Source organism: Microcaecilia unicolor, chromosome 1 (genome assembly GCF_901765095.1).
Source record: "Microcaecilia unicolor chromosome 1, aMicUni1.1, whole genome shotgun sequence".
NCBI lineage: Eukaryota > Metazoa > Chordata > Amphibia > Gymnophiona > Siphonopidae > Microcaecilia > Microcaecilia unicolor.
The window spans coordinates 38,425,987-38,452,225 of record NC_044031.1 but is presented as its reverse complement, the minus strand read 5'-3'; the positions used below and the strand labels follow the sequence as shown (position 1 = coordinate 38,452,225).

General features: G+C 45.4%; 1 protein-coding gene and 1 long non-coding RNA gene across 2 annotated transcripts in view; both read left to right on the top strand.

The window, feature by feature from the left end:
- Positions 1-26,239, top strand: part of LOC115465473 — a 253,686-nt gene that overhangs the window by 212,837 nt on the left and 14,610 nt on the right. The window contains exons 24-29 of the mRNA XM_030196004.1: positions 1,939-2,306; positions 11,012-11,138; positions 20,548-20,643; positions 23,057-23,170; positions 23,742-23,843; positions 25,997-26,128. Of these exons, the coding sequence (XP_030051864.1) occupies positions 1,939-2,306; positions 11,012-11,138; positions 20,548-20,643; positions 23,057-23,170; positions 23,742-23,843; positions 25,997-26,128 (939 nt within the window). The remainder of the gene's footprint in view (positions 1-1,938; positions 2,307-11,011; positions 11,139-20,547; positions 20,644-23,056; positions 23,171-23,741; positions 23,844-25,996; positions 26,129-26,239) is intronic.
- On the top strand, positions 2,220-20,566 carry LOC115465253. The gene is made up of 3 exons (XR_003941371.1): positions 2,220-2,306; positions 11,012-11,138; positions 20,531-20,566. It is a non-coding gene; the product is annotated as an uncharacterized LOC115465253 (long non-coding RNA).

Here is a 26,239-nt window from a genome sequence, read left to right as displayed (position 1 = left end):
GGATAAGCATGTGGGATCGCTTAGGAACAGGAAGAATTAGGGGTTACAGAGGATGGGCAGACTGGATGGGTCATATGGCCTTTATCTGCCGTCATGTTTCTGCACGAAGGTAGCTCTGCTCTTATTATTGAATATCTCTTGTTTAAATGGTAGTAATAAACAATATTAAGTGCATTTTTATAATATATCACTGCATTCCACAAAACAAAAGGAGCAAGTTCCCACAACCATCTTCCTCTTCTGATCTAGGCACAGGAAAAAGAAAAAGATTTTAAAAGTCTTGCAATCCAGAGGTGGCCGGTTCAGGTCCCACTGCTGCTCCTTGTGATCTTGGGCAGGTCACTTAACCCTTCTCAGGTACAAACTTAGATTGTGAGCCCTCCTGGGACAGAGAAATATCCAGTGTACCTGAATATAACTCACCTTGAGCTACTACTGAAAAAGGTGTGAGCAAAATCTAAATAAATAAATATGTGCCTGGTAGCAGCCAAAAGTTTTATTGTTGCTCATCGGAAGCCTACAATGTTGGCTTGGACCTCAAAAAAGTCTCTCATTGGACAAGTGGACAAGCTCACGGATCGAAGACTTGGGTGCTATGAACTTACAGATGATGAATGGACCCATTTTGATAGCCTTCTTAACGTTTCATAAGGGGAAAGGGATGATATACCGCCTTTCTGTGGTTTTTGCAACTACATTCTACATGCCCTGTCCTTTATCCTCACCTATGTATTCCCTTACCCTTAATCGTTTTGTCTGTTTACCTGTCTATCTAGATTGTAAGCTCTTTGAGCAGGGACTGCCTTTTTGTGTATGGTGTACAGCGCTGCGCCTGCGTATGCAGTGGCGTAGGAAGGGTGGGGCGGTCCGCCCCGGGTGCACACGCTAGGGGGGTATCGGCTTGCTGGTTCCCTGCTCTTCCCGCCTGCCCCCAGCTGAAAGGTAGGGTGCGTTTCGGGGGGGGGGTGCACTCCGGAGGGGGGGGGGGCGCCGTGCCCTGCACCGGGGGGGGGGGGGGGTGCGCAGCGGCGACCCGCCCCGGGTGTCAGGCACCCTCGCTACGGCACTGTGCGTATGCCTTGTAGTGCTATATAGTAGTAGTAGTAAAAGGTCCCAGGTTTCAACCTAATTTATGCTTAATGTGGGATATAAATGTCATAAGTAAATAAATAAATAGAACTCTGAATGTTGAGCACCTGAATCTAAGAATATGATGTCTGTTTTCGTGGTTCCTTATCAGGAGAAATACAATTCTCTGCACGAATATAACACCTGGTAGCCTAGGGTGTCCCTATAACCAGCCCCTCCAAATGACACACTGATCACAATTTATAACAAATTACTGCTCTATGAAAAGTTATTCCGTTATTATACTTCCTCTGTGTGCATCCGTATGCTGCACAAGCTGGCATGTTTGAAAATATAAGTGAGATTAAATAAAAATGCTGCCAACAATAACGAACGACAACGTAGATGCAGCAGAGCTCATAGGTTTGTTTGCGAGGGAAAGAAAACAGAAATCAGCCTACTTGGCTTCAACGTTTTGACATCATGCCGCTCCCAATCAATCCTTTTGTTTACACGGCGGCATTATGGGATTTGTAGTTTACAATGGGATCAGGAAAAAAAAAAAACCACAACAGGGGCCTAGCACACTGAACGAAAGCCTAGCTTGCGATGCAGACTACATCTCCCAGCAGGACCTTGCGATCAGTTCTTCTTCGTCCTCCTTCCCTCTGTTCTGCCGTTTCCCCTAAGCCTGATATTCTGATACCCTGCAAATGCTGGGTTCCTTCGGCTTCCTTCCTGGTCTGTCCCCTCTGGAAGGGCAAGGGTTGTTGTCCTGATGACGTCTCACCTCTCTCCCCTCCCTTTCCTTTCCCCCCCTGCTTGTTTGCATTAAAAGACTAGTACCTAGAGATCCTCTCTGTGCCTAAGCCATGACAGCTGCATCTCTCAGGACGGGAGATGAGGGGGCCCTGGACATGGACCTTGCAGGGGAAGAAGGGACCCTCCAGGACTTTGTTGGAGAAGGAGGGGTTAATGCTCTGCAGAGAGATCCTGGAGGAGAGGTGAGGGCTCTGTCCACGGGCCATGCAGCTGAAGCAGGAGGAGAGGAGAGGGCCCTGTCCACAGACCCTACAGTAGCAGCAGCAGAAGAAGAGAGGATTCTGCACACAGACCCTGCAATAGGAGGGGGAAACCATCCAGACAAGGATCCATCCAGACTGCAACAGGGAAACCTATTTTTGGACAGGATAGAGAAAAGCCAAAAGGGAAAAGTGTCATCAGAGACGCCTGCACAGGTACCATAGTTTGTTTGCCCCCATCCCTCTCCATTCCATTGAAAGCGTTTATTGTACTGGTGGATTTTTCTAAACTGCAGTAATAACAAGAATGGTGAAATCCTATTCATGTTTGTTGTGCTTTTTCTGGAGAACTTGCAGGCTTAGAGATAGGGGCATTTACTAGAAAAATTTCCAACACTCAATATGTAATATATAAAGTGATCCCTAGAGAACGTAATTTTATAACCGGTCACCTAGGGCCTGTTTTACAAAGCCGCACTACCGATTCTCGGTGCGGCAAATAAGAGGAAGCCCATTCAATTCCTTTGGGCTTCCTCTTTGGCTGCGCGGAAATCGCTAGATTGAGAGAACAAGTGGTGGCTATTTTATAAAAACACATAGGTGTCTGTGTATCTTGATAACGTGACATCACAAAAGCTGCCAACATTACTGCAAAAATTATTATTATTATTATTTATTGCATTTGCATCCCACATTCCCCCACCTATTTGCAGGCTCAATGTGGCTTACATAGATTTGATAACATTGTCATAACAGGATATCAGATACAGTTAGTAATGCGTAGCGATTAAGGAAGGGGTGAGGGAGGAAGGAAGGGAGTTGTTAGGGTAATTATGGAAGGTGTGCGTTCATAGTGGACGTAGTGAGGTTATAGGTTCTCATTGTAGGCCTTGTTGAAGAAGAATGTTTTCAGAGATTTTCGGAATGCAGCCATGTATGTGTGCACCCGCTGAGGAGTAGGCGTAATTGCACATTGCTGAAGTGTACGTGTAGATGCATATTTCATAAACGTTGCGTGTACTTCACGACTGAACCTGCTTTGCCCAAAATACACCCCCCGACCATGCCTTCATCTAGGTCACATGAAAGTGTAGACACATAGAAAAGTAAAGGTATATGGTCTGTCCATTCCATCTACTATCCCTTCCTCTCCTTTAAAGATCCTATGTACTTGTCTAAGCATTCTTGAATTCAGATACAGGCTTTGTCTCCGTCACCTCCATCGAGAGGCTGTTCCACCTTGTATGTGCTGCCTTGTGTGCATATGTTTATGCATTAATATATATGTAGTAACATAGTAAATGACGGCAGATAAAGGTCTGTACGGACCATCCAGTCTGCCCAACAAGATAAACTCATTTTACATGGTATGTGATACTTTAGATGTTTACCCAGTGCTTTTTTTGTAGAAAAAAAGGTGCCGGTACTCATTACGGGCGGGGTCACAACATATGGCTCCACCCCTGATAGCCACACCCTTACACCAGCCATGGCGCATATAAACAGACATCATTGAAAATATATACTAGTATAGAGAAGAAAATAACGTGGTTTATTCTGTAAGCTGTTACAGCTCCAGTATACCCAGTGCAAAATAAGACAGCAGATGTAAATTCTCAAATTGGACATATTCCAAACACTAAAATCAAAATAAATGATTTTTTTTCTACCTTTGTTATCTGGTGACTTTGTTTTTCTATCCATATTGGTTCCAGTCTCTGATTCTGCTGCTCTCTATCTGTTCTCTTAACTCCGTTTCCAGGGCTTCCTTTCCATTTATTTCTTTACTTTCCTCCTTTCTTCTTCATTTCTTGCCCTACATCCATAAGTAAAAGCTGGGTCCTCCTCCGTGGAATTGACTGGAGGAGGTATAACGTGGTATCCCCTGTTCTCCCCTGCCATCCTTGTTCAGCGATTCTCTCTCCCCTCCCCTTCCATCCATGTCCAGTGAATCTCTCTTCACTGACCTCCCCTCCCATCCATGTCCAATATGTCTCCTCTGCCCCTGCCTCCCTCTCATCCATCCCAATTCTCCTCTGCCCCCTGCCTCCCCTCCATCCACCCGCCCCTCTCCTCCTCCCTCCCATCCATGTCCAGTGATTCTCTCTCCCCTGTCCTTTCCTCCCATCCATGTCCAGCAATTCTCTCTTCCCTGCCCTCCCGCTCCCTTCCATTCGTGCACCTGTGCTCCCTGAGTCGCTTCCCTTCCCGCTCAGCGCGTCCCGCCTTCCTCTGATGTAATTTGGCTTCACCCTCTTGTGCAATTGTCTCCCGCAAACATTGAGGGGAGTGCAGTCTTTGCCTCGATTTTAAATGCCGGTGAAAGGCGCATTTTTTTACATTTGTTTTTTTTTTAATTATTATTTTGTTCACATCTTTTTTTAGTTGTAGCTCAAGGTGAGTTACATTCAGGTACTCTTGATATTTCTGTGTCCCAGGAGGGCTCACAATCTAAGTTTTTGTACCTGAGGCAATGGAGGGTTAAGTGACTTGCCCAAGATCACAAGGAGCAGCAGCGGGATTTGAACCGGCCACCTCTGGATTGCAAGACTGGTGCTCTAACCACTAGGCCACTCCTTTTGATGTGACCCTTCCAGGGTATTAGGGGGGATAAGGCCAAGGGACCTGTTTTACTTGCTTGTGTATGAGTGGATCTGTTTCCTATTCTTTTTGGTTCGGTTTTATGTTTTTACCTGGATTGTAAACTGCTGTGATCTTCCGTTTTTTAAGCCTATAGCAAATGAAATTAACTGTAACTTATACCGCATAGTGAGAACCTATTCAGCAATGGCATCTGGATGTCCAGAATCTGTTACACAATAGTCAGAAGCTGGATTTGGTGCACCTAAAATCTAGGCACCTGAAGTTGCGCCAGCCACACACCCGACATAACTACGTGGCCTAACACAGTACAGATGTGTTCTGTAAATTGAGCGTGCAAGTGGCAGCTCCACCTATGTGAACACCCCCTTGCAGTTGCACTGTTTCAGCCGGATCCTGTAAACGGCGCTGAAAATTGTACGTGCAGTTTAGTTCAGTAATAAGCTGAGTAATTGGCTGCTAACAATCAATTATTGGCCCTAATTGGCAGCAGTTTGGATTTGCACACATCTTCCTAGGGGCTATTCTAGAAAGATGCGTGTGTAAATCTTTTAGCATGGAACCAAAAAAGGGGGCGTGGCCATGGCAGGTGCACAGTTGGGTTAGGGACGTTCACTAAAGACATGCGCAGTATTATAGGACTCGAAGGATCTGCGTTTGCGGGGTGAGGATTTACACCAGCTGAAGTAAAATACTGATGCCCAAAAGTTGGACGCGGATCCTGATGCTGTGCGTTAAAGATCTCGGAGCGCCGTTTATAGAATAACGCGCGATGCTTATTTTGGGGCGCTGTTTACTGAACCTAATCCTGTGTCACTTATGCACGCCCTTACACGATAGCGCTTGGGTGATTTTCTGCCGTGTACACATGGATGAGAGTGCTGGTGTTCTGTACGTTGAAGGATACCACATTGATGAAGTGTTTGAGTAGTAACTTAGAGGCCTTTTTACTAAGGCATGCCTAAAAGTGGCCTGCGCCGGTATAAGCGCGTGTTTTTTTTTTTTACGCGCGCAGGTCCGTTTCCTCAGCGCGCCTGGAAAAAATGACTTTTTTTGTGCCGGAAAATGGACGTGCAGCAAAATTAAAACCAGCGCGCATCCATTTTCGAGCTGAGACCTTACCGCTGCCCATTGACTTAGTGGTAAGTTCTCAGTGGGGGGGGGGGGGTTATGCAGTGAGCACATGTAAACTGCCAATTACTGCCGGGCGGTAGAAAATAGAAAATATTTTCTACCGCGTGTTTTGGGCGAGCGTCAAAAATGGAATTCCTGCCCGGGGCATGCGGTAGCCAATTTGACTTGCGTTGGATACACATAGACGCCTAAACACCTTAGTAAAATGGCCCCTCAGTAAGGAGTTAGTCTTGATATAGCTTTTGAGTGAAACACAATGTTGTGTCTGTTTTGTATAAGAGAATGACACAGGGATGGAGACCTGTGATAAATCTGCAGTAAAAAAAAATATATACTGCATTTACTGTGGGTGCGAGAGCGGTAAATAAGTACATAAGTAATGCCACACTGGGAAAAGACCAAGGGTCCATCGAGCCCAGCATCCTGTCCACGACAGCGGCCAATCCAGGCCAAGGGCACCTGGCAAGCTTCCAGAATTGTGGATTTTTCCCAAGTCCATTTAGTAGTGGTTTATGGACTTGTCCTTTAGGAAACCGTCTAACCCCTTTTTAAACTCTGCTAAGCTAACCGCCTTCACCACATTCTCCGGCAACAAATTCCAGAGTGTAATTATTTGTTGGATGAAGAAAAATTTTCTCCGATTTGTTTTAAATTTACTACACTGTAGTTTCATCGCATGCCCCCTAGTCCTATTATTTTTGGAAAGCGTGAACAGACGCTTCACATCCACCTGTCCCACTCCACTCATTATTTTATATACCTCTATCATGTCTCCCCTCAGCCGTCTCTTCTCCAAGCTGAATAGCCCTAGCCTCCTTAATCTTTCTTCATAGGGAAGTTGCCCCATCCCCGCTATCATTTTAGTCGCCCTTCGCTTTACCTTTTCCAGTTCTACTATATCTTTCTTGAGATGCAGCGACCAGAATTGAACACAGTACTCAAGGTGCGGTCGTACCATGGAGCGATACAACGGCATTATAACATCCTCACACCTGTTTTCCATACCTTTCCTAATGATACCCAACATTCTATTCGCTTTCCTAGCTGCAGCAGCACACTGAGCAGAAGGTTTCAATGTATTAGCGACGACGACACCCAGATCCCTTTCTTGGTCCGTAACTCCTAATTTGGAACCTTGCATGACGTAGCTATAAAAGCCTTGCTCCTGCGGTAACCCCCCCCCCCCGAATTACCATGGGTCTAGCATCCCAGTGTCCAGTAGCCTTGCCAGTGTCTGTCTTCCTTCCTTCCTTACTCCCTCCCCTTCCCTGCCATGTCTCTGTGTACCTTGCAGCTAGGAAGAGAATCCCTATAGGCCTGCTCCAGGGCCTTCCCTCTGCTGGCTCCTGCCTTCTGATGTAGCTTCCTGGATATTGTTCCGTTCACAGAGGAAAGCGTGTTTATAAGCAGCTTGAAAATCTGGTAGTGGACAAAGCTATGGGGCCGGATGGGATACATCGTAGGATACTGAGGGAGCTCAGGGAAGACCTGGCAGAACCTGTTAAGGATTTGTTTAATAGATTTTTAAAGGCGGGGTAAGTTCATCGGGACTGGAGATGAGCTGATGTGATTCCCCTTCACATAAGCGGGAACTTTGTAAGTCTAAGTCCTTTGAAAATGAGCCCCATGATCTTTGTTACCCAGAATTATTTTCGGCTGAAGTATTATTAGGGCAAATAATAAGCATATATCCTGTTGGTCCTCTTTTGTCTTATAAAGTTTTTACTTTGATGCTGTTTACCTAATTCTTTCCTTGTCAAACAAACATTGGCGTTCCTTTCTGCTACGTCTTTAATTATTTGCTTTTCATTTGTGAAGCGTCTGTTAACTAACTCTTGAGGAAAGCAGTATTTTATTTATTTATTTGCGACGTTTATATCCCACATTATCCCAAACAAGTTTGAGTTCAATGTGGCTTACAATAAACATAGGATCCAACCCAAGAATAATGCATAAGAAAGTAATTTGTTGTAAGAATCCAATTTTACAATACAGTATCATAAATATACTGGGATAGCTATGGAGTTTAACATTTAGAAAATCTATTATGAATGAGAAATTGTACATGAAGCAAAGAGAAAGTTAATGGAAATCAAACATATAATGGCAAGTGACCGACTCACCTGCAAATGCGCAGTACAGGCTTCCCTCTCTGTCCCGCCCTTGCGTCAAGACGTGATGACATCAGAGGGTCGGAACAGAGAGGGAAAATAGTCGGACGCTGCCGCTGGAGCCTGGAAACGAATATCGCGCACACGAGGTGAGAGTCGCTGTCAGGTCAGAGCAGGGGCCCGGCACGGAGGGGAGGAGAGCGGCGGCGAGGAGGGTAGCTGGAAATCTTGCCCATTTTAATGGGCTTAACGGCTAGTACAGTAATAACCAATTCAGGCAATAATTAGTTGGTTGTTCTGTGTGAGGGTTTGTTTGAATAGGAACGATTTGAGGATTTTGCGGAATCTAGTCTATTCCTGTATATTTCTTAATTGGGTGGTAAGGAGTTCCACCATTTGGTTCCTAGGTAAGTGAAGTCTGCACAGTGGACAATTTTGAAGAAATCGTGCAACCCTTAGTATGTCGGCATCATTTAGTCTATTTTTAGAAAATGTAATTTGTGGCTATGCTTAAACGTTACTTTCACAAAATAATGTGTCCTTGGCAGCCATGAAGGTGCTTGGGGTCCCAATCTATCTTCTGTGAAATAAGCATTCAACCACAAGGCATATTTTCGGAGACTAGTCAAAATAATGTGTTCAGAAGTGAAGGACGCTGCTTTTTCTTGCAGAGTATCTTTATTCTTTATCCCCTTAAAACTGAGGCATGTCGTCGAGGGCTGGAAAAATTCTGTGCATTAGGACCCCTGTATGCCTAAAAACAAGGCCTGGGCCGCATGAAAGAGACACGGCAACAGTCAGCAATGGAATAGGAGAAAAGGGAAGGCCAAAAAGCATTAAGTAGAAAAAGAATGATGCAAGAGAAAAGAATTTAAAGAGCAAACAAACCTTCTTATCTTGTTTTTGTGTTTGTGAGGGCCTCCTTAGAAGTGCCACAAAGCAGTGAGGCGCCTGTCTTATAATTCAATCGATCTTATATACCACTAATATCCCCTGTTCATAATGGCATCTGGGCACCAAGACGGCATTTATAGAATAGCATAACCCAGTATTAACGTGCTTTACCAGCCGGAGACTTGGCAACGGTGCATGTAACTTAAAGTATTAAGTTATGCGCCTAACTTGGACCCCAGCCCACGTTCTGCCCCTGCTCTGCCATGTGGACGTCCCCCTCCCTTGCACCCGCGTACTATGGGTCCTTTTACAAAGGTGTGCTAGCGTTTTTAACGTGTGCTAAACATGTGCGCTACACGCTAGAAACATCCATATATTCCTATGGTCGTCCCTAGTGTTTAGTGCGCGATAATCATTAGCGTGCGCTAAAAACACTAGCACACCTTTGCAAATGACCCTCTATACCATTTTATTTATTTATTTGTTGCATTTGTATCCCACATTTTCCCACCTATTTGCAGGCTCAATGTGGCTTACAATATTCCGTCATGGCTTATGCCATTCCAGAGTAAAATACACAATTAGTTTGTTCATTTTCCATCCATGTTCCATCCATGTCCATGGACTTCCTGGACCTATACGTCTAGCTCCATCTCTACCTGTTTTCAAATCTATGCTGAAAACCCACCTTTTCACTGCTGCTTTTTAGCTCCTAGCCACTACTCAATTGCCCCCCCCCTTGTTCCTTCCTTCCTTCTCACCCATTACTTCCCTCACCCGTAACTGTCTTGTCTGTCTGTATTATTTAGATTGTAAGCTCTTTTGAGCAGGGACTGTCCCTTTGTATCAGGTGTTCAGCGCTGCGTGCATCTGGTAGCGCTATACAAATGCTAATAATAATAATAATGTTCTCTAGATAAAATCATGTTAAAAAGGGAGAAAACATTCAATTGGTAATACATACAGAACATGGATAACATAATAGAATTTAACAATCAGGTACAAGAAAGAACATTCTGAAGATCAAGTAAGTGGTGATGCGTTGCAGATCTCCATTGGACACTGGCTCAAGGTGATAAAGGATGCCAAAATTCCCAGCCTCTGACATCACCTGGCCTAATTGTTAAGTCTTTTCTTCCTCCTCTTCCCTGTGGGTCTGACATCTCTTTATCCCTCCATCCTTCGCTCCAGAACCTCTTCTCACCCTCCAGACCCAGTCTCTCTCTTCCCCCCCCATTTGCACCCCCACCCCGCAGATCTAGTATCGCTCCCCCCCCCCAGTCCTGTAACCTATGTGTGAACTACCAGCAGCAGCCTCAGACTGCTTTCGCCCAGGTCCTGGGTCCTCCTTGTGCTGCATCCCACCCACAGGAAATTGCATCAGAGGAGGCGGGATGCAGCAGAGGGAAGACCCAGGACCTGGCTGAAAGCAGCTGGAGACTGCAGCTGCCACCGCTGGTAGTAACTTGCACATAGGTTATAGGACAAGGGAAGAGAGAGAAGGAGTGATGCCAGCCAAGTAGGGTTTGGAGGGAGGAGAGAAAGGCTGGACTCATGTGGGGGGAGGGGGGTCGATGCAAGATTGCTCGGGGCACCACAATCCCTTGAGCCGGCCCTGCTTATAGAATATCGCTTAGGGGTGCTTACATGGTAAGTGGTACTTTTCTCAGCATTTACCTTTGAGTTGCAGAATTGCTGTAAAGTTTGTTGGATTTCACTCTGCCTTTCTGAATTTTAAAAGTGATTCCTCAGAGGCAAAGTAAAGGACTGCTGCTCACACTTGGTGGCATGCACTTGATATTTTTGGGGCAGAGAGGAGCTGGGATGCTCCTGTGCTGTTATCACTAACTGACCAGCTGTCCCTCCTTTTCCTGATGGACGGGTAGGACGTGATTAGCGGTCTCCTTTTTGAGGCTGCTTTTAAGCCCTAACTCCTGCTTGTGCTTCTCCTGCTCATTTTCTCACGTGTTTTAAAATCATCTTTGTATGAAAAACTGAAAATGTTGAGAACTCTTATTTGTCTTGTGCATGCTCTGGGGAACCGGGGCTGTCTGTTAATCTCTGTGCAGTTTAAGTAGTATTATTCAATGCTATGACAATTATATGTAGTGGTAGCTGCGGGTGGTGGGGCATGATAGAGTGGAACAGAATATGCTAAGAGGTGAACTGTTTGTGTTTCAGACACCCAAATCCATAAACGAAATGAATGTCTACTTTTCGGAGGAGTATTGGAAGGACTTGGCAGGATGGCAGAAAGATCTTTATAAAGATGTGATGAAGGAGAATTATGATCTGTTGGTTTCATTAGGTAAAGGGTAATTCTCATCCTCTTACCAGCATCTGTCTGTACTACATCCAAACCGAATCAGTTCTACCTCTGTTATGCTTTAAGATCGAAGTGGACTTTTGGTAATTCTCCACTTCATACATGGGCAAAAGTACATGCACATTTCAACGAGTGTATTTTTAGTCACAAAGTTTGGAGGTGTTTCTGGGATGAGGGTATATAGGTGTGTTTGTTTGGGGGGAGGGGGTGTTATTTGTGTGTAGTTTTAAATAATCAGAACTATGGCCCAAATGCATCAACCAAACGTAAAAAAAGCAAAAACGTAAAAGCCATTACCGAATTAAAAAAACCGAAAAAAAAAAAAAAAAAAAGTGCACATGTTCGGTGCGGTATTGTAAAGAACAAGCATCAAACTGGTGTAATCCCCGTCGGTAATCGGCTCCTAAAGCATGCGCAGAGCAGCCCAGCATTATGCTGGCTGCTCTGCGCATGCCACAAACGTCAAAAAACAAAACACAAAAATGTGGATCGGGAGGGGGCAAAGGCGCTCGTCAGGAGCGTCCTGTATGGATGGCCTTGCCCCCCCGCATGCCCATGGTCGTCGCTGCTGCTCCCGCTTCCACCGCCAGCATTAAATAAAGAAAACAAAAATCAAAGCTTTAAGAGCCCCGGCCCCCCTCCCTTCCTGTCTCTCAACTCTTTTTTCTGCACACAGCTCCGCCATCTCCGCTCCCGCCGCCCCCCCCCGTGAGATCGTCGCCGCCACTCCTCCCCTCCACCTGCCCCCCCCCCACCGCATTACCGGGCCCGTGCAGCGCCTCTCACCTCTGTATGAAGGCTGCACGGGCAAGAAGACCATCAGATCGCTGCAGTCTTCAGGACGTCTCTCTCCTTCTCTGACCTGGCCACCCCCGTCTGACATAAGAAACCTACGTCAGACGGGGGCGGGCCCAGGTCAGGGAAGACGAAGGAGAGAGACGTCCTGAAGACTGCAGCGATGTGATGGTCTTCTTGCCCGTGCAGTGCCTTCATACAGAGGTGAGAGGCGCTGCACGGGCCCGGTAATGCGGGGGGGGGCCCGGTGGAGGGGGATCGGCGGCGACGATCTCAGGGGGGGGGCACGGGGGGAGGATGGCGGGAGGCGGAGCTGTGTGCAGAAAGAAAGAGTTGAGAGACAGGAAGGGAGGGGGTCCGGGGCTCTTAAAGCTTTGACTTTGTTTTTTTTATTTAATGCTGGCGGAGGAAGCGGGGAGCAGCAGCGGCGACCATGGGGGGGGGGGCAAGGCCGTCCATAAAGGACGCTCCTGACGAGTGCCTTTGCCCCCTCCCAAACCTTTTTTTTTTTTTCACTTTTATAGTGATGCAGGGGAGGGGGGGGGGAGCAGCAGCGACCTCGGGCGTCAACAAAAGACGCCCCTGACGTTTTCGCCCCCTCGCTTTTTTTTTTTTTTTACATTAAAGTTTTAGTTGGATAGCCCTAACGACAGGTACAGAATTGTCGTTAGCTTTCCGGCACTTTTCCTGCGTTAGGGTAGTCGGAAAACTTTGATGCATCTCGTTTCTATGGGGTTTCTACACAATTTGCTCTTCTGCATTCCGTTTTCTTTTTGCTACCGTGGTCGGAAAATGGCCTTTAATGCATGCCACGGTTCGAAAATTCTTCGTTAAAGGGTTGTTAAAGGGTCGTTAAAGTTTAGTGCATCTGGGCCTATGTGTTTACTGTTTCCTAAACACAAGTGTACCTCTGCAGACCCTGAGCACCTCCCATTCACTGAACCCATCCAAGTACCATTTGAAACAGCAGGTACAATTAGTGTGGATACTTTGTGGTGGGTGAGGTGACAGGTTGGAGAAGTGGCAGGAGGGAGCATTTATTTAGAGGGTTTTATTTATTGTTTTATTTTAATTGTGAGTATTTTTAATGTGTACTGCTAGGGACATTTCTCTGAATCAGGCAAATGGGGTAAAAAAAAAATGCAACATAAAAAGAAAAAATAAATAAAGCAAAATACCTGTGCAGTTTTGCTGTGATTATTTGGATAAATCAACAGGGTTTGCAGAAAGCAGACAGTCTGATTATTTGATTGTTGTAGTTGTCTGGGTCTCGCTGCTTCTGAGTAAGTAGAACTGACGTTTCAGTGATCGTGCTGTTTGCCTTTACATACAGTGGGTTCTCAAATCTGATTGGCTGGGGTTTGAGGTGACTCCTCCTTCTCCAGGAAGGAAGAAGATTTTGGAGGGAAATTGAGGCTGGAAAGTCCATTGGTCACAAAGACAAACTGCAGACCTCACAGTATACCCTGAAGAAAGCCACAACATGATGGCCGAAATGGCGCTTCCACTTACCCAGACGCGGCAACACCCGGACAGCTGCAACAATCATGGCGCCAAGCCTAAGAGAACAGTCTGATTTATTTACTCTGTTATGGAAAATAAGTTCTAATCTTATTGGAAATCAGTAAAAAGTCTCCACCCACTATTCAGCCCATGGTGTTAAGACGTGTACATAAGTACATAAGTACATAAGTAGTGCCATACTGGGAAAGACCAAAGGTCCATCTAGCCCAGCATCCTGTCACCGACAGTGGCCAATCCAGGTCAAGGGCACCTGGCACGCTCCCCAAACGTAAAACATTCCAGACAAGTTATACCTAAAAATGCGGAATTTTTCCAAGTCCATTTAATAGCGGTCTATGGACTTGTCCTTTAGGAATCTATCTAACCCCTTTTTAAACTCCGTCAAGCTAACCGCCCCGTACCACGTTCTCCGGCAATGAATTCCAGAGTCTAATTACACGTTGGGTGAAGAAAAATTTTCTCCGATTCGTTTTAAATTTACCACACTGTAGCTTCAACTCATGCCCTCTAGTCCTAGTATTTTTGGATAGCGTGAAACAGTCGCTTCACATCCACCCGATCCATTCCACTCATTATTTTATACACTTCTATCATATCTCCCCTCAGCCGTCTCTTCTCCAAGCTGAAAAGCCCTAGCCTCTCAGCCTCTCTTCATAGGAAAGTCGTCCCATCCCCACTATCATTTTCGTCGCCCTTCGCTGTACCTTTTCCAATTCTACTATATCTTTTTTGAGATACGGAGACCAGTACTGAACACCATACTCCAGGTGGTGGTCGCACCTGGAGCGATACAACGGCATATAACATCCGCACACCTGGACTCCATACCCTTACTAATAACACCCAACATTCTATTCGCTTTCCTAGCCGCAGCAGCACACTGAGCAGAAGGTTTCAGCGTATCATCGACGACGACACCCCAGATCCCTTTCTTGATCCGTAACTCCTAACGCGGAACCTTGCAAGACGTAAGCTATAATTCGGGTTCCTCTTACCCACATGCATCCTTTGCACTTGTCAACATTGAACTTCATCTGCCACTTGCACGCCCATTCTCCCAGTCTCGCAAGGTCCTCCTGTAATCGTTCACATTCCTCCTGCGACTTGACGGACCCTGAATAATTTTGTGTCATCGGCGAATTTAATTACCTCACTAGTTATTCCCATCTCTAGGTCATTTATAAATACATTAAAAAGCAACGGACCCAGCACAGACCCTGCGGGACCCCACTAACTACCCTCCTCCACTGAGAATACTGGCCACGCAATCCTACTCTCTGCTTCCTATCTTTCAACCAGTTCTTAATCCATAATAATACCCATACCTCCGATTCCATGACTCTGCAATTTCTTCAGGAGTCTTTCGTGCGGCACTTTGTCAAACGCCTTCTGAAAATCCAGATATACAATATCAACCGGCTCCCCATTGTCCACATGTTTGCTTACCCCCCTCAAAAAATGCATTAGATTGGTGAGGCAAGACTTCCCTTCACTAAATCCGTGCTGACTTTGTCTCATCAGTCCATGTTTTTGTATATGCTCTGCAATTTTATTCTTAATAATAGCCTCCACCATCTTGCCCGGCACCGACGTCAGACTCACCGGTCTATAATTTCCCGGATCTCCTCTGGAACCTTTCTTAAAAAATCGGCAGTAACATTGGCTACCCTCCAGTCTTCCGGTATTAACACTCGATTTTAGGGACAGATTGCATATTTCTAACAGTAGATCCCGCAAGTTCATTTTTTAGTTCTATTAATACTCTGGGATGAATACCATCAGGTCCCCGGTGATTTACTACTCTTCAGCTTGCTGAACCCTGACCCAATTAACATCTCCAAGGTTACAGAGAATTTGTTTAGTTTCTCCGACTCCCCCGCTTCAATATTCTTTCCGGCACCGGTGTCCCCCCCAAATCCTCCTCGGTGAAGGACCGAAGCAAGAATTCATTTAATTTCTCCGCTACGGCTTTGTCCTCCTTGATCGCACCTTTAACACCATTTTCGTCCAGCGGCCCAACCGCCTCTTTGGCCGGCTTCCTGCTTTTATGTATCTACAAAACTTTTTACTATGTATTTTTGCTTCCAACGCTAACTTTCTTCTCAAAAGTCCTTTTTTTGCCCTCCTTATCTCCGCTTTGCATTGGCTTGGCATCCTTATGATCTATCCTGTTACTTTCAGTTGGTTCTCTTCTCCACTTTCTGAAGGATTGTTTTTTGGCTCTAATGATTCCTTTATCTTACTGTTTAGCCACGCCGGCTGACGTTTAGTCTTTTTCCCTTTTTTCTAATACGTGGAATATATTTGTCCTGAACCCAGGATGGTGTTTTTAAACAGCATCCACGCCTGATGCAAGTTTTTTACTCTGCGAGCTGCTCCTTTCAGTCTTTTTTCACCATTTTTTCTCATTTTGTCGTATCACCTTTTCTATAGTTAAACGCTAGCGTACTTGATTTCCTAGTTTCACTTCCTTCAATGCCAATATCAAAACCGATCATATTATGATCATTGTTATCAAGCGGCCCTCGTATCGTTACCCCCCTGCACTAGATCATGAGCACCACTAAGGACTAAGTCTAGTATTTTTCCTTCTCTTGTCGGCTCCTGAACTAGCTGTTCCATGAAGCTGTCATTGATTTCATCAAGAAATCTTATGTCCCTTACGTGTACAGATGTTACATTAACCCAGTCTATATGCGGGTAATTGAAATCCCCCATTATTATTGTGTTGCCCCAGTTTGTTTGCGTCCCTGATTTCCTTTACATTTTCCGCATCCGTCTGTTTCGTCCTGGCCAGGCGGACGGTAGTACACTCCTATCACTATCCTTTTCCCCTTTGCACATGGAATTTCAATCCACAGTGATTCCAAGGAGTGTTTTGCTTCCTGCAGAATTTTCAATCTATTTGATTCAAGGGCTCTCGTTAATATACAATGCTACCCCTCCACCAATCCGATTCACCCTATCACTACGATATAATTTGTACCCCGTATGACAGTGTCCCACTGGTTATCCTCCTTCCACCAGGTCTCAGAGATGCCTATTATATCTAATTTTTCATTTAGTGCAATATATTCTAACTCCCCCATCTTATTTCTTAGGCTCCTGGCATTCGCATATAGACATTTCAAACTATGTTTGTTGTTCCTAAGTACATCATGCTTAGTACTTGACAGTATTAACTGGCAATCTTTTGTCTGATTTTATTGTTATTTAAGATACCCGATCTACTACAATCTCTTTGCAACCTCACTATCAGGATACTCTATCTTCCCTGTTATGGTGATATCTTGAAAGATACCTTATCCCGAACCATGCTCTTTTGAGCGACTGTCGGCCTTCCCCCCATTTCTAGTTTAAAGCTGCTCTATCTCCTTCTTAAACGCCGATGCCAGCAGCCTGGTCCCACTCTGGTTAAGATGGAGCCCATCCTTTCGGAATAGGCTCCCCCTTCCCCAGAATGTTGGCCAGTTCCTAACAAATCTAAAGCAATCCTCCCCTGCACCATCGTCTCATCCACGCATTGAGACTCTGGAGCTCTGCCTGTCTCTTGGGCCCTGCGCGTGGCACAGGTAGCATTTCAGAAAATGCTACCCTGGAGGATCTGGATTTCAGCTTTTCTACCTAAGAGCCTAAATTTTGCTTCCAGAACCTCTCTCCCACATTTCCTATGTCTTGGTACCCACATGTACCAAGACAGCGACTCCTCCCCAGCACTATCTAGAATCCTATCTAGGTGTCTGAGCTTCTCACAGCCACGGGATTGCCAGGGGACTACATGGCTCCTGGGCACTGAATACCTAGGTCTCAACATCGGGTCCAAGCTGATATTCAGACTGGTGCCTGGTTAATCTTAGTGCATAAAGTTAGGACAAGCCTTTTCGCTGTCCTAACTATATGTGGTTACTTAGCCGGTAAGTGGACCTGAAAATCGCCATTCACCAGCTAAGTTGACGCGCTGACTCTAGCCCGCTCCTAACCTAATTGGTTAGGAGATGCCTAGTTAGTGGCGATATTCAGTGGCAGTCATTGACGTAGAAAGGGCGGCTTGCCACCCGGGGCGGTTCGCTGCTGCGCACCCCCCCCCCCCCGGGTGCAGCATGACACCCCCCCTCGGTGCATCACCCAAGCCCCCCCCCCCCCCCCCCCCCCGAGTGCATTCTTGGCTGCTGTGTGCACGCTGCTGGGGGGGGGGGGGTGTCGGTTCTCTGCCCCGGAACAGGAAGTAACCTGTTCCAGTGCAGATGGAGGCAGAGAACCAGTGGAGCCAACACCCCCCCCAGCGGCGTGCACCCGGGAGGGACCGCCCCCACCACCCCGCCCTTGCTAAACCACTGGTGTCAGTAACAGGTGGACTGCAATTAATAGTTGGGCAAAGGTGTGGATCTGCTTTCTCCTTGCTTAGCTTCACAGAGCCAATGAACAGTGGGGAAAGGTGGGGTAGTGTGACCATGCAAAAACAAAAGGAGGGATGTGGACATCACAGAGCCTGTCATGATGGCTCTGTGATGTCACAATAACAGCACAAATGAGCAGCAGGGGAGAGGGTGTGAAATCGTAGCCTAGTAGTAATGGGAAGCCATGGTGATGTCCGCCTCCAGCCAAGAAAACAAAACATAAAACACAATTTTAATAGAAACTTAGAGGATGTGGTAGCTGTGTAGTCCATTTTTAAAGGTAGTCAATAGAAATGAAATGAAATAATTTACATAGACATCATATGAAAATGCCAGTGCCAACCAGGATGTCACCTCTGTGGGGCAGCACTTTACAAAACCAGAACACTGCATCAATGATTTTGTGGTGAGAATATAAAAGGAAAGATATAGTAGAATTGGAAAGGTGCAGCGAAGGGCGACGAAAATGATAGCGGGGATGGGGACGACTTCCCTAAGAAGAAAGACTAAGGAGGCTAGTGGCTTTCAGCCTGGAGAAGAGACGGCTGAAGGGAGACATGATAGAGGTATATAAAATAATGAGTGGAGTGGAACAGGTGGATGTGAAGCGTCTGTTCACGCTTTCCAAAAATACTAGGACTAGGAGGAATGTGATTAAACAACAGTGTAGTAAATGTAAAACAAATTGGAGAAACGTTTTCTTCACCCAACGCATAATTAAACTCTGGAATTCATTGCTGGAGAACGTAGTGAAGGCGGTTAGTTTAGCAGAGTTTATAAAGGGGTTAGACGGTTTCCTAAAGGACAAGTCCATAAACCACTACTAAATGGACTTGGGAAAAATCCACAATTCCAGGAATAACATGTATAGAATATTTGTACGTTTGTCGACCCACCCTTCTCGGCGGAAAACCGTCCCCCACAGCCGTCCAGTACCTGTGCTGACGGGGACCCCAACCCCATCAGCAGAAGTCCTGTGCTGGCCTTTGCGGCGTTGCTTCTGGTGGCCTTGTCCAAAGGTACAAGTATTTTGGAATATGATTTTTGGTCTGTTGATGGAAATTATTGGAAGATCAATTTTGAAAACAATGGAATGTAGCCTGCTGAATATTACTGCTTGATTTACCAGGAATGTAATGATATACTGGACTGTCACGTCATGTGCTTCTTTGTCTAGCTGTAGTAATAATTGCTGAGCAACGAGGAAAGAACAGCTAATCACAGAGCTCTGTAAACATTTGCCATCAGACAGCGTTCACCTATTATAGCAATTGTCTGGGCTCTAGTCTCAGGTTGGTTCACTACAGAGAACAAACAGGATTTGTTTTCCAACTGTCAGTACCCAATGAAGCAGTATGCCAATGTGGAAAATATCTATCTATATCTATCAATATTTATTTATTGTATAATAATAATTAGTGAAACAGCAAGCAACACACAAAATAAATACCACTAGGATTACATCACAGATATATATCCCTAAGAATTGCACAAAAATAGAAAAACAAAAATATAGATATAATGTGTTACAGTGCTGAGAATTATACCTGAGAATACCAAAGCCAAATATATTGGCTGATAAACCATGCCCATGATCTATCACACCCTATGGCAACGAGAAAAGATAACTCTGTTTCCCAGCTAGGAATGAATGGATTCCTCACCATAAGGCACTTCTTAGCTGATCTCTGGCAGATGCAGGATTCCTTCTTCCAGCTCCAGCTGTTTACGTCAAGCAAGCTTACCAGTGCATCTGGCCAGTATAGAGATGACAGTAACAGTTCAGGCAGCTATGTCCAGCACAAGGTTAGCAGTCATAATTAGCTTACTTCCCTGTAAGTGAGGGTGCAGGGAGGCTCAGAACTTAGGCACGAAGAGACAGTTTCTCTCCAGAGCTATCAAAGGTGCAACTGCTCTGGTTCAGTGCCAAGTATCTTCTCCTTTGTTTGTCTTTTCCAGAAAAGTCTGCTCAGACCTCTGTTCACTGTCCTCAGGTGACTGTTTTGGCCCTATCAGATCACGCATTCCTCCTGCCCAGCAGACCAAATGCGGGCCTTGAAGACAATCATGTCCAGTGTTGATACAGACACTTTCCCTGTGAGAGCTGGCGCCAACCAAGGGGCCCACAAGTGTCATCATATGCTTGTCGGTGTAACCAGCTACACCCCCGAAGATGTAGTGCAGATGTTCTCTTTGTGCTATCAGTGTCTTTGGGCTGGCAGAGATGCAGGAAACGTTCATGTAGCCATGGCAGTCTCGCTCAGAAAAGATTTTAGGCCTGGGCCTTCTTCTGTACATAGGCCTCAGTTACACAAAAGGTGACACACCAGGGACACCCCTACATAGCCTTCTATGACCCCTTCTCAACTGGGGGATTGGAGAAACTGTGGTACATATGAGTGGGGGGAGAAAGAGTCACGGTATAACAGATATGATGCTTTTGTTTTCTCTGATTATCTGCTATTGTGTTTTTCTAGCGAATTGTTTAATAAATCCTTTCGAAATTTACAAAAAAAGAACTGACCAGGCATGGTATAAGGGGACATTCATCCTTCTGAGATGATACTGGCCCAGTGTCCAATAAGAGTTAAGGAGGCACCCATCCCTCAGAAACAGAATGGAACCTTATAGTTTTTTCGGGGTTTTTTTTTTCTACAGGCTACCCAGTTTGTAAAACCTGACATCCTATCAAAATGAAGGAGGGGAAAGGCCAGGTGCAGAGGATCGATGTGGTTCTCCAGGCAAAGAGACTCCCGGGAGCTCCCATGCTGGTGAGTGATATCCTGGAGGATGGAAACTGGATCCTGAGCACAAACATAGCTCTGTGCACAGGAATGAGTATTCAGCATGAGTAGACTGTTGGGATAGCACACACCAGAGATTGGCTGTGGGTCTTAGGTTAGTCTCTGTACAGGTGAGAGGTAGGCTATGGGATACACCGTGTTGAAATGTTTTGTGTTGTTTTATGGCACCTATGTGTGATTTATTGCATTTTAATCCTTATTGTATGATTTATATGTGTGAATTGCATTGGGGTAATCTGGTTATAGGAGATGTGGTATAATGAAACCTGAATGGAGGTGATTTCTAGGTACAGTCCCCTAGCCTGAATACTGGTTACCAGCACCTCTGCTTGTAGGTGATCCTAGGCAAAGACCGTACTGACTGGGCAAGTGAGGTCCTCAGCAGTTTTCGGGGTGATGAACGCACAGGACTGTATTTTAAGTAGTGGATTAAAGTTCTGTGGGTGGTGGGTTTTTTTTTTGCTCTTCTTTGGGCTTTCACCTCAGTCAGGACTATGGTGCCATTCCTCAAAACTACTTGGTTAATTTCCTCCCACTCCCTAACTCATTTGGGGCCCAGTTTACTAAGATGCGTTAACGTTTTTAATGCGCCTACAATTAGTGTGTGTGCTAACCGTGTAGGCGCCTATAGGGATATTGTAGGTGTGTACACGGTTAACGCACGTACATGGTTAACGCGCGTTAAAAACGCTAACGCGCCTATAACGCGGCTTAGTAACAGGGCCCTTGGTTTATTGATTGCAGTGACAGGCCTCTACTTGGAGTTGTGCACCATGAAGTCCTGCAGTTATTGGCCCTAAATCCTGCCCCTAGGAGTCACTATTGTTTAATGACTAGGACTCCCCTCCCCACGCAGCCCCAGCTGATCAACAGTGCAGGAGCCCTAAGCTAGGAGCTGAACCCTGGTTTTCTGCATGGCAGTGCATAGCGTTAGGTCACTGAACTGGGTCAAAGTCTCTAGCATTTGTAAATTAATCTTGGCTGTTGAATTTCTGCCTGGTTTGGCTGCCTTGGGGCTAAACAGTGCTCTGTTTTAAAATAGTGCAGACTCAACACTTTGCAGGGGAAGAGGGATTTGTTTGTATAATCTCTGGTGGCCTAGCAAGACAAAATGGTTGGATCTTATAGGCCAGTATTAATGCTGGTGCAAACAGTCAAACACATTGTGTACATATTACTTGCCTTTTTCTTAAATCTGGCCCACTTTCTGCTTTTTAGCATATTTTTAAATGATCTAGAGATGGGAGTAACTAGTGAGGTAATTAAATTTGCTGATGACACAAAGTTGTTCAAAGTTGTTAAATCGCAAGAGGATTGTGAAAAATTATAAGAGGACCTTACGAGACTGGGAGACTGGGCATCTAAATGGCAGATGACGTTTTAAGCGAGCAAGTGCAAAGTGAAGCATGTGGGAAAGAGGAACCCAAACTATAGCTACGTCATGCAAGGTTCCACGTTAGGAGTCACTGACCAGGAAAGGGATCTTGGTGTCATCATTGATGATACGTTGAAATCTTCTGCTCAGTGTGCGGCAGCAGCTAAGAAAGCAAATAGAATTTTAAGTATTATTAGGAAAGGTATGGGACAACAAAAATGAGGACATTAGAATGCCTTTGTATCGCTTCATAATGCGACTGCACCTCGAATACTGTGTGCAATTTTGGTCATTGCATCTCAAAAAAGATATAGGGGAATTAGAAAAGGTGCAGAGAAGGGCGACAAAAATGATAAAGGGGATGGGACGACTTCCCTATGAGGAAAGGCTAAAGCAGCTGGGGCTCTTCAGCTTGGAGAAAACACGGCTAAGGGTAGGTATGATAGAGGTCTATAAAATAATGAATGGAGTGGAACGGGTAGACGTGAATCGCTTGTTTACTCTTTCCAAAAATATTAGGACTAGGGGGCACACAATGAATCTACAAAGTAGTAAAGTTAAAACAAATTGGAGAAAATATTTCTTCACTGATCGTGTAATTATCTGGAATTCGTTGCCAGAGATTGTGGTAAAAGCAGTTAGTTTTCGTGGTTTAAAAAAGGTTTGGATAGCTTTCTAAAAGAAAAGTCCATAAGCCATTATTAAAATGGACTTGGGGAAAATCCACTGCTTATTTCTAGGATAAAGCAGCATAAAATGTATTGTACTGTTTTGGGATTTTCCCAGGTTCTTGTAACCTGGATTGGCCACTGTTGGAAACAGGATACTGGGCTTGATGGACCTCCGGTCTGTCCCAGTATGGCAGCACTTATGTATTTATGTACAGGCTTAATTTACAAGAAACAGCCAGCTGTATTAAACTGATGTTCTTCTGTCTGCTTTTAAAACAATATTTTAGAGGAGAAGACCTTCAGTAAACTTTAAACGTACTCTTCCCATCTGCAGGATGTCCTGTTCTGAGACCCGACATTCTGCTTAAAATTAAGCATGGGGAAAAGCTGAATTTCAGAGACCAGTCAGAGGTGAAGGAGGAAGAAATGCCAGAGAGATCATGTACAGGTTGGCAAAGCTTTCATCACTCCCTCCACTCGGGGCTCAGGGGAGAGGTAAACAAGATGTCTGGCAGGCAAAAGGTCAGGAGAGAGGAACACAAAGGAGTGATGAGAGAGGAGTAGGGCAGTCTGAGATGAGATGCATATGCACGCCTGCCGCTCAATCTCTGAGTAGTAGAAGGAAATGTACAGGGGTGATGCTGTTAGACTGAGAAAAGAGTTATGTCCTTCTGAATGCTTAGCAGATGATACGAGGTCGAACCGTTCTGGTATTTTCCTCCATTGCATGCGGTAAAGTAAAACCAGATCTGGCTTGACTGTTTTGACATGAGGACACTGAAAAACACTAGTTTCAAGCATGAACCAACCTGTCCACTGCATTTCTTTATCTGGTCATGTACCATACACTCTCTGTTGCCCCCTGAAAAAATGCTTCAAAGAACCAGTATGTGAAAACCATCTCTTAGCACTAAGTCCCAGAAAATGTTGAGAGGGCCCCAGAACTCCCCAAACCATTTCCGTCTAATGTTCACACAGTTGCTGAGGACTAACAGCCCATCTTTTCCATCCTGGCACAGGTCACACAACAGCCAGGCCAGACATCTTGCTGAAGACTGAGCCGAAGAAGTTTCTGGGAGCCAGGGAAGAGCAGCGAGAAGCCTCCGGTAGCTCTTGCAGAGGTGAGGAAGCCTCAAGATGTTTTCTCCTGCAGAACCATGAAACCTACTAGTTTCTAAAGGCTTCTGGAAGGGAAAAGGCCAGGCAAGCACTTGTGCAAAAAACAAAACAAAAAAACCCCCACACAATGCACGGTGGCACTAAAGTTTCACATTTTGGCAAAAAAGTTCCAAGGATTGTTTGCATGAGAATTTTTTTTAGTTTTCTCTTTTCAAACATGGAATTACTTTTCCCATTCTGAAGTTTCAGGAAATTGAATCTTTGGGCAAAAATGTGCCATTTCAGAACCAGACAAGCAGACTTGCGGTTTTGGTTTGCCTTTGCCCCAAAACGTTAAGTCTAGTCCTAGGCCTAGAACTGGAACTTAAATGAGAGCTAGGATTTGCCACACAGAAAGGATGGTATCTAGATTGTAAGCTCTTTGAGCAGGGACTGTGTTTTGTGTATGGTGTACAGCGCTGCGTATGCCTTACCACCAGCCATTGACCTAGCGGTAAAGACTCATGTGGTAACCGGGTGGTAATGACGTACGCGCATCAAATGCCACTTGGCGTGCGTCCGATAATAAAAATTATTTTTCGGACGCGTGCCAAAAATGAAATTACCACAAGAGCCATGCGGTAACCGGGTGGTAACTCCATTTGGGCGCATGTAGATGCTTAAATGGCCTAGTAAAAGGGTCCCAGAACGCATAACCGGTTAGGAGAGGCTTTTATCTGGTTAGCTAGCTTACCAGCCATGTGCCACTGAGTATCAACTGTGCCCACTGCAGTGTTGTTCAAGCAATGTGAGGGCAGAGTCAAGGCAGAGCTGGGAGTTACCTGGGCTCCCGCCAATATTCAAGGGGTCCTAATTTAACCAGGTTGCTAACCGGGTACCACCATTGAATATCAGTATACCTGTATAACTCCCAACGGCCTTCCCAGATCCAGATATTGAATGCCAGTATCCAGATAGGGGCTGCTACTGAATATCTAGTCTAATTTAGCCAGTGATGGCCAGTGTTTAAAGAAATGCCAAGTGCAACTGGGTGAATATTGTCCCCAAAATATGAAATAAATTTTAATTGAAGTGTTCAGTCCATATAAGATTAGGCATCAGTAAATATGTCTTTATTTTATGCTTTATGCATTTCTATTAAGTCTCATGCTTGTCTCCTCTCCCATCTCTTTTTGCTGTCATCCACCTTTCTTTGTCAGTCGCTCGTTCCTCCCATTTCCTCAGCCGATCATAACCCTCATGAGTTTCTGCGCCTCTTTCACCTTCCCTTCACCCTCTCCCCAGCCTCCTCCTCTCCACGCACACCTGCTGGTCTTTTTTGCTTCTCTCCGCTGTCCTGCTCCTAATCGAGTCTCCAGTCTGTTCCCCTTTCTCTTCCCTATCAACCATTCACTTCTCTACCTCCTCCAATATGGACCCCAGAAGCCACCTCTTCTCCCTTTACTGTATCCTGCTGTTCCTTCACTACTGTTGACTCCACTCTGAAGCTCCTCCAGCACCTTGTGGCTCTGTTTACTGTGAGGTATGTGGTGTTGGTACAGATTCTCCGGGGTCTCATAAGAATTAACTCCAGCAACACCCATCTTGCTGTAAACAGAGCAGCACAGCAAGAGATTTAGAGTAATGGGGACAAGTGCAGCCACCAAAAAAGAGGGAGCTGGGTGTGGGAAGGAGAGAAGCTGTGTCTCGTGATGCTCTTGCAAAAGAGCAACAGCGGCTGAGGAATTTCCAGAAACCAGGGACCAGAAATCTGAGCACAATGCAAATTACAACACAGTAGGTAGGTCCCTGCCCAAGAGAGCTTACAGTTTGTTAGTACCCCATTGAGCATACATTCACTGTTTGTTTTCAGTAGTTATTATCCTGAGGGATGGTTATCATTTATGGTTGATAATACCCTTTAAGAGCGCATTTCATTAATTTTCATGTTTCTCCACAGAAGGGTAACAGCTGTCGGTCGACACCACAATAAACCTTCCACTAACTAAGGAAGGTGGTTTAATTAACTTCAAGCTTTATTGATCTCACTTTTTTCCTTCTGTCACAAAGATCATTACACAAAATAGGAAAGGATGGGATAAGGTGAGAGTCAGGTATATTTTGTTCTCGGAGGCCAAGAAGAGATGTAGTTGTAACTTCTTTTCCACATGTGCAGGTTCTCCCACTGCCCGACCTGACATCGTGCCGAAGACTGAGCGAGTCAACGAGCCATGCAGCTGGAGGCACCAGGACTCTGAAGAGGAGGAAGAGGAAGATGACGACGAAACTCCCGACAGTCCAAGCATAGGTGAGTGAGGAGCAGAAACGTCTTAGCAGCTCACTTGTTTCTGGTATCATTTGCTCAGCATGGCAGTGCATTCAGGTAGCAGTAGCATGCACAGGCACGGGGATCCCGTTT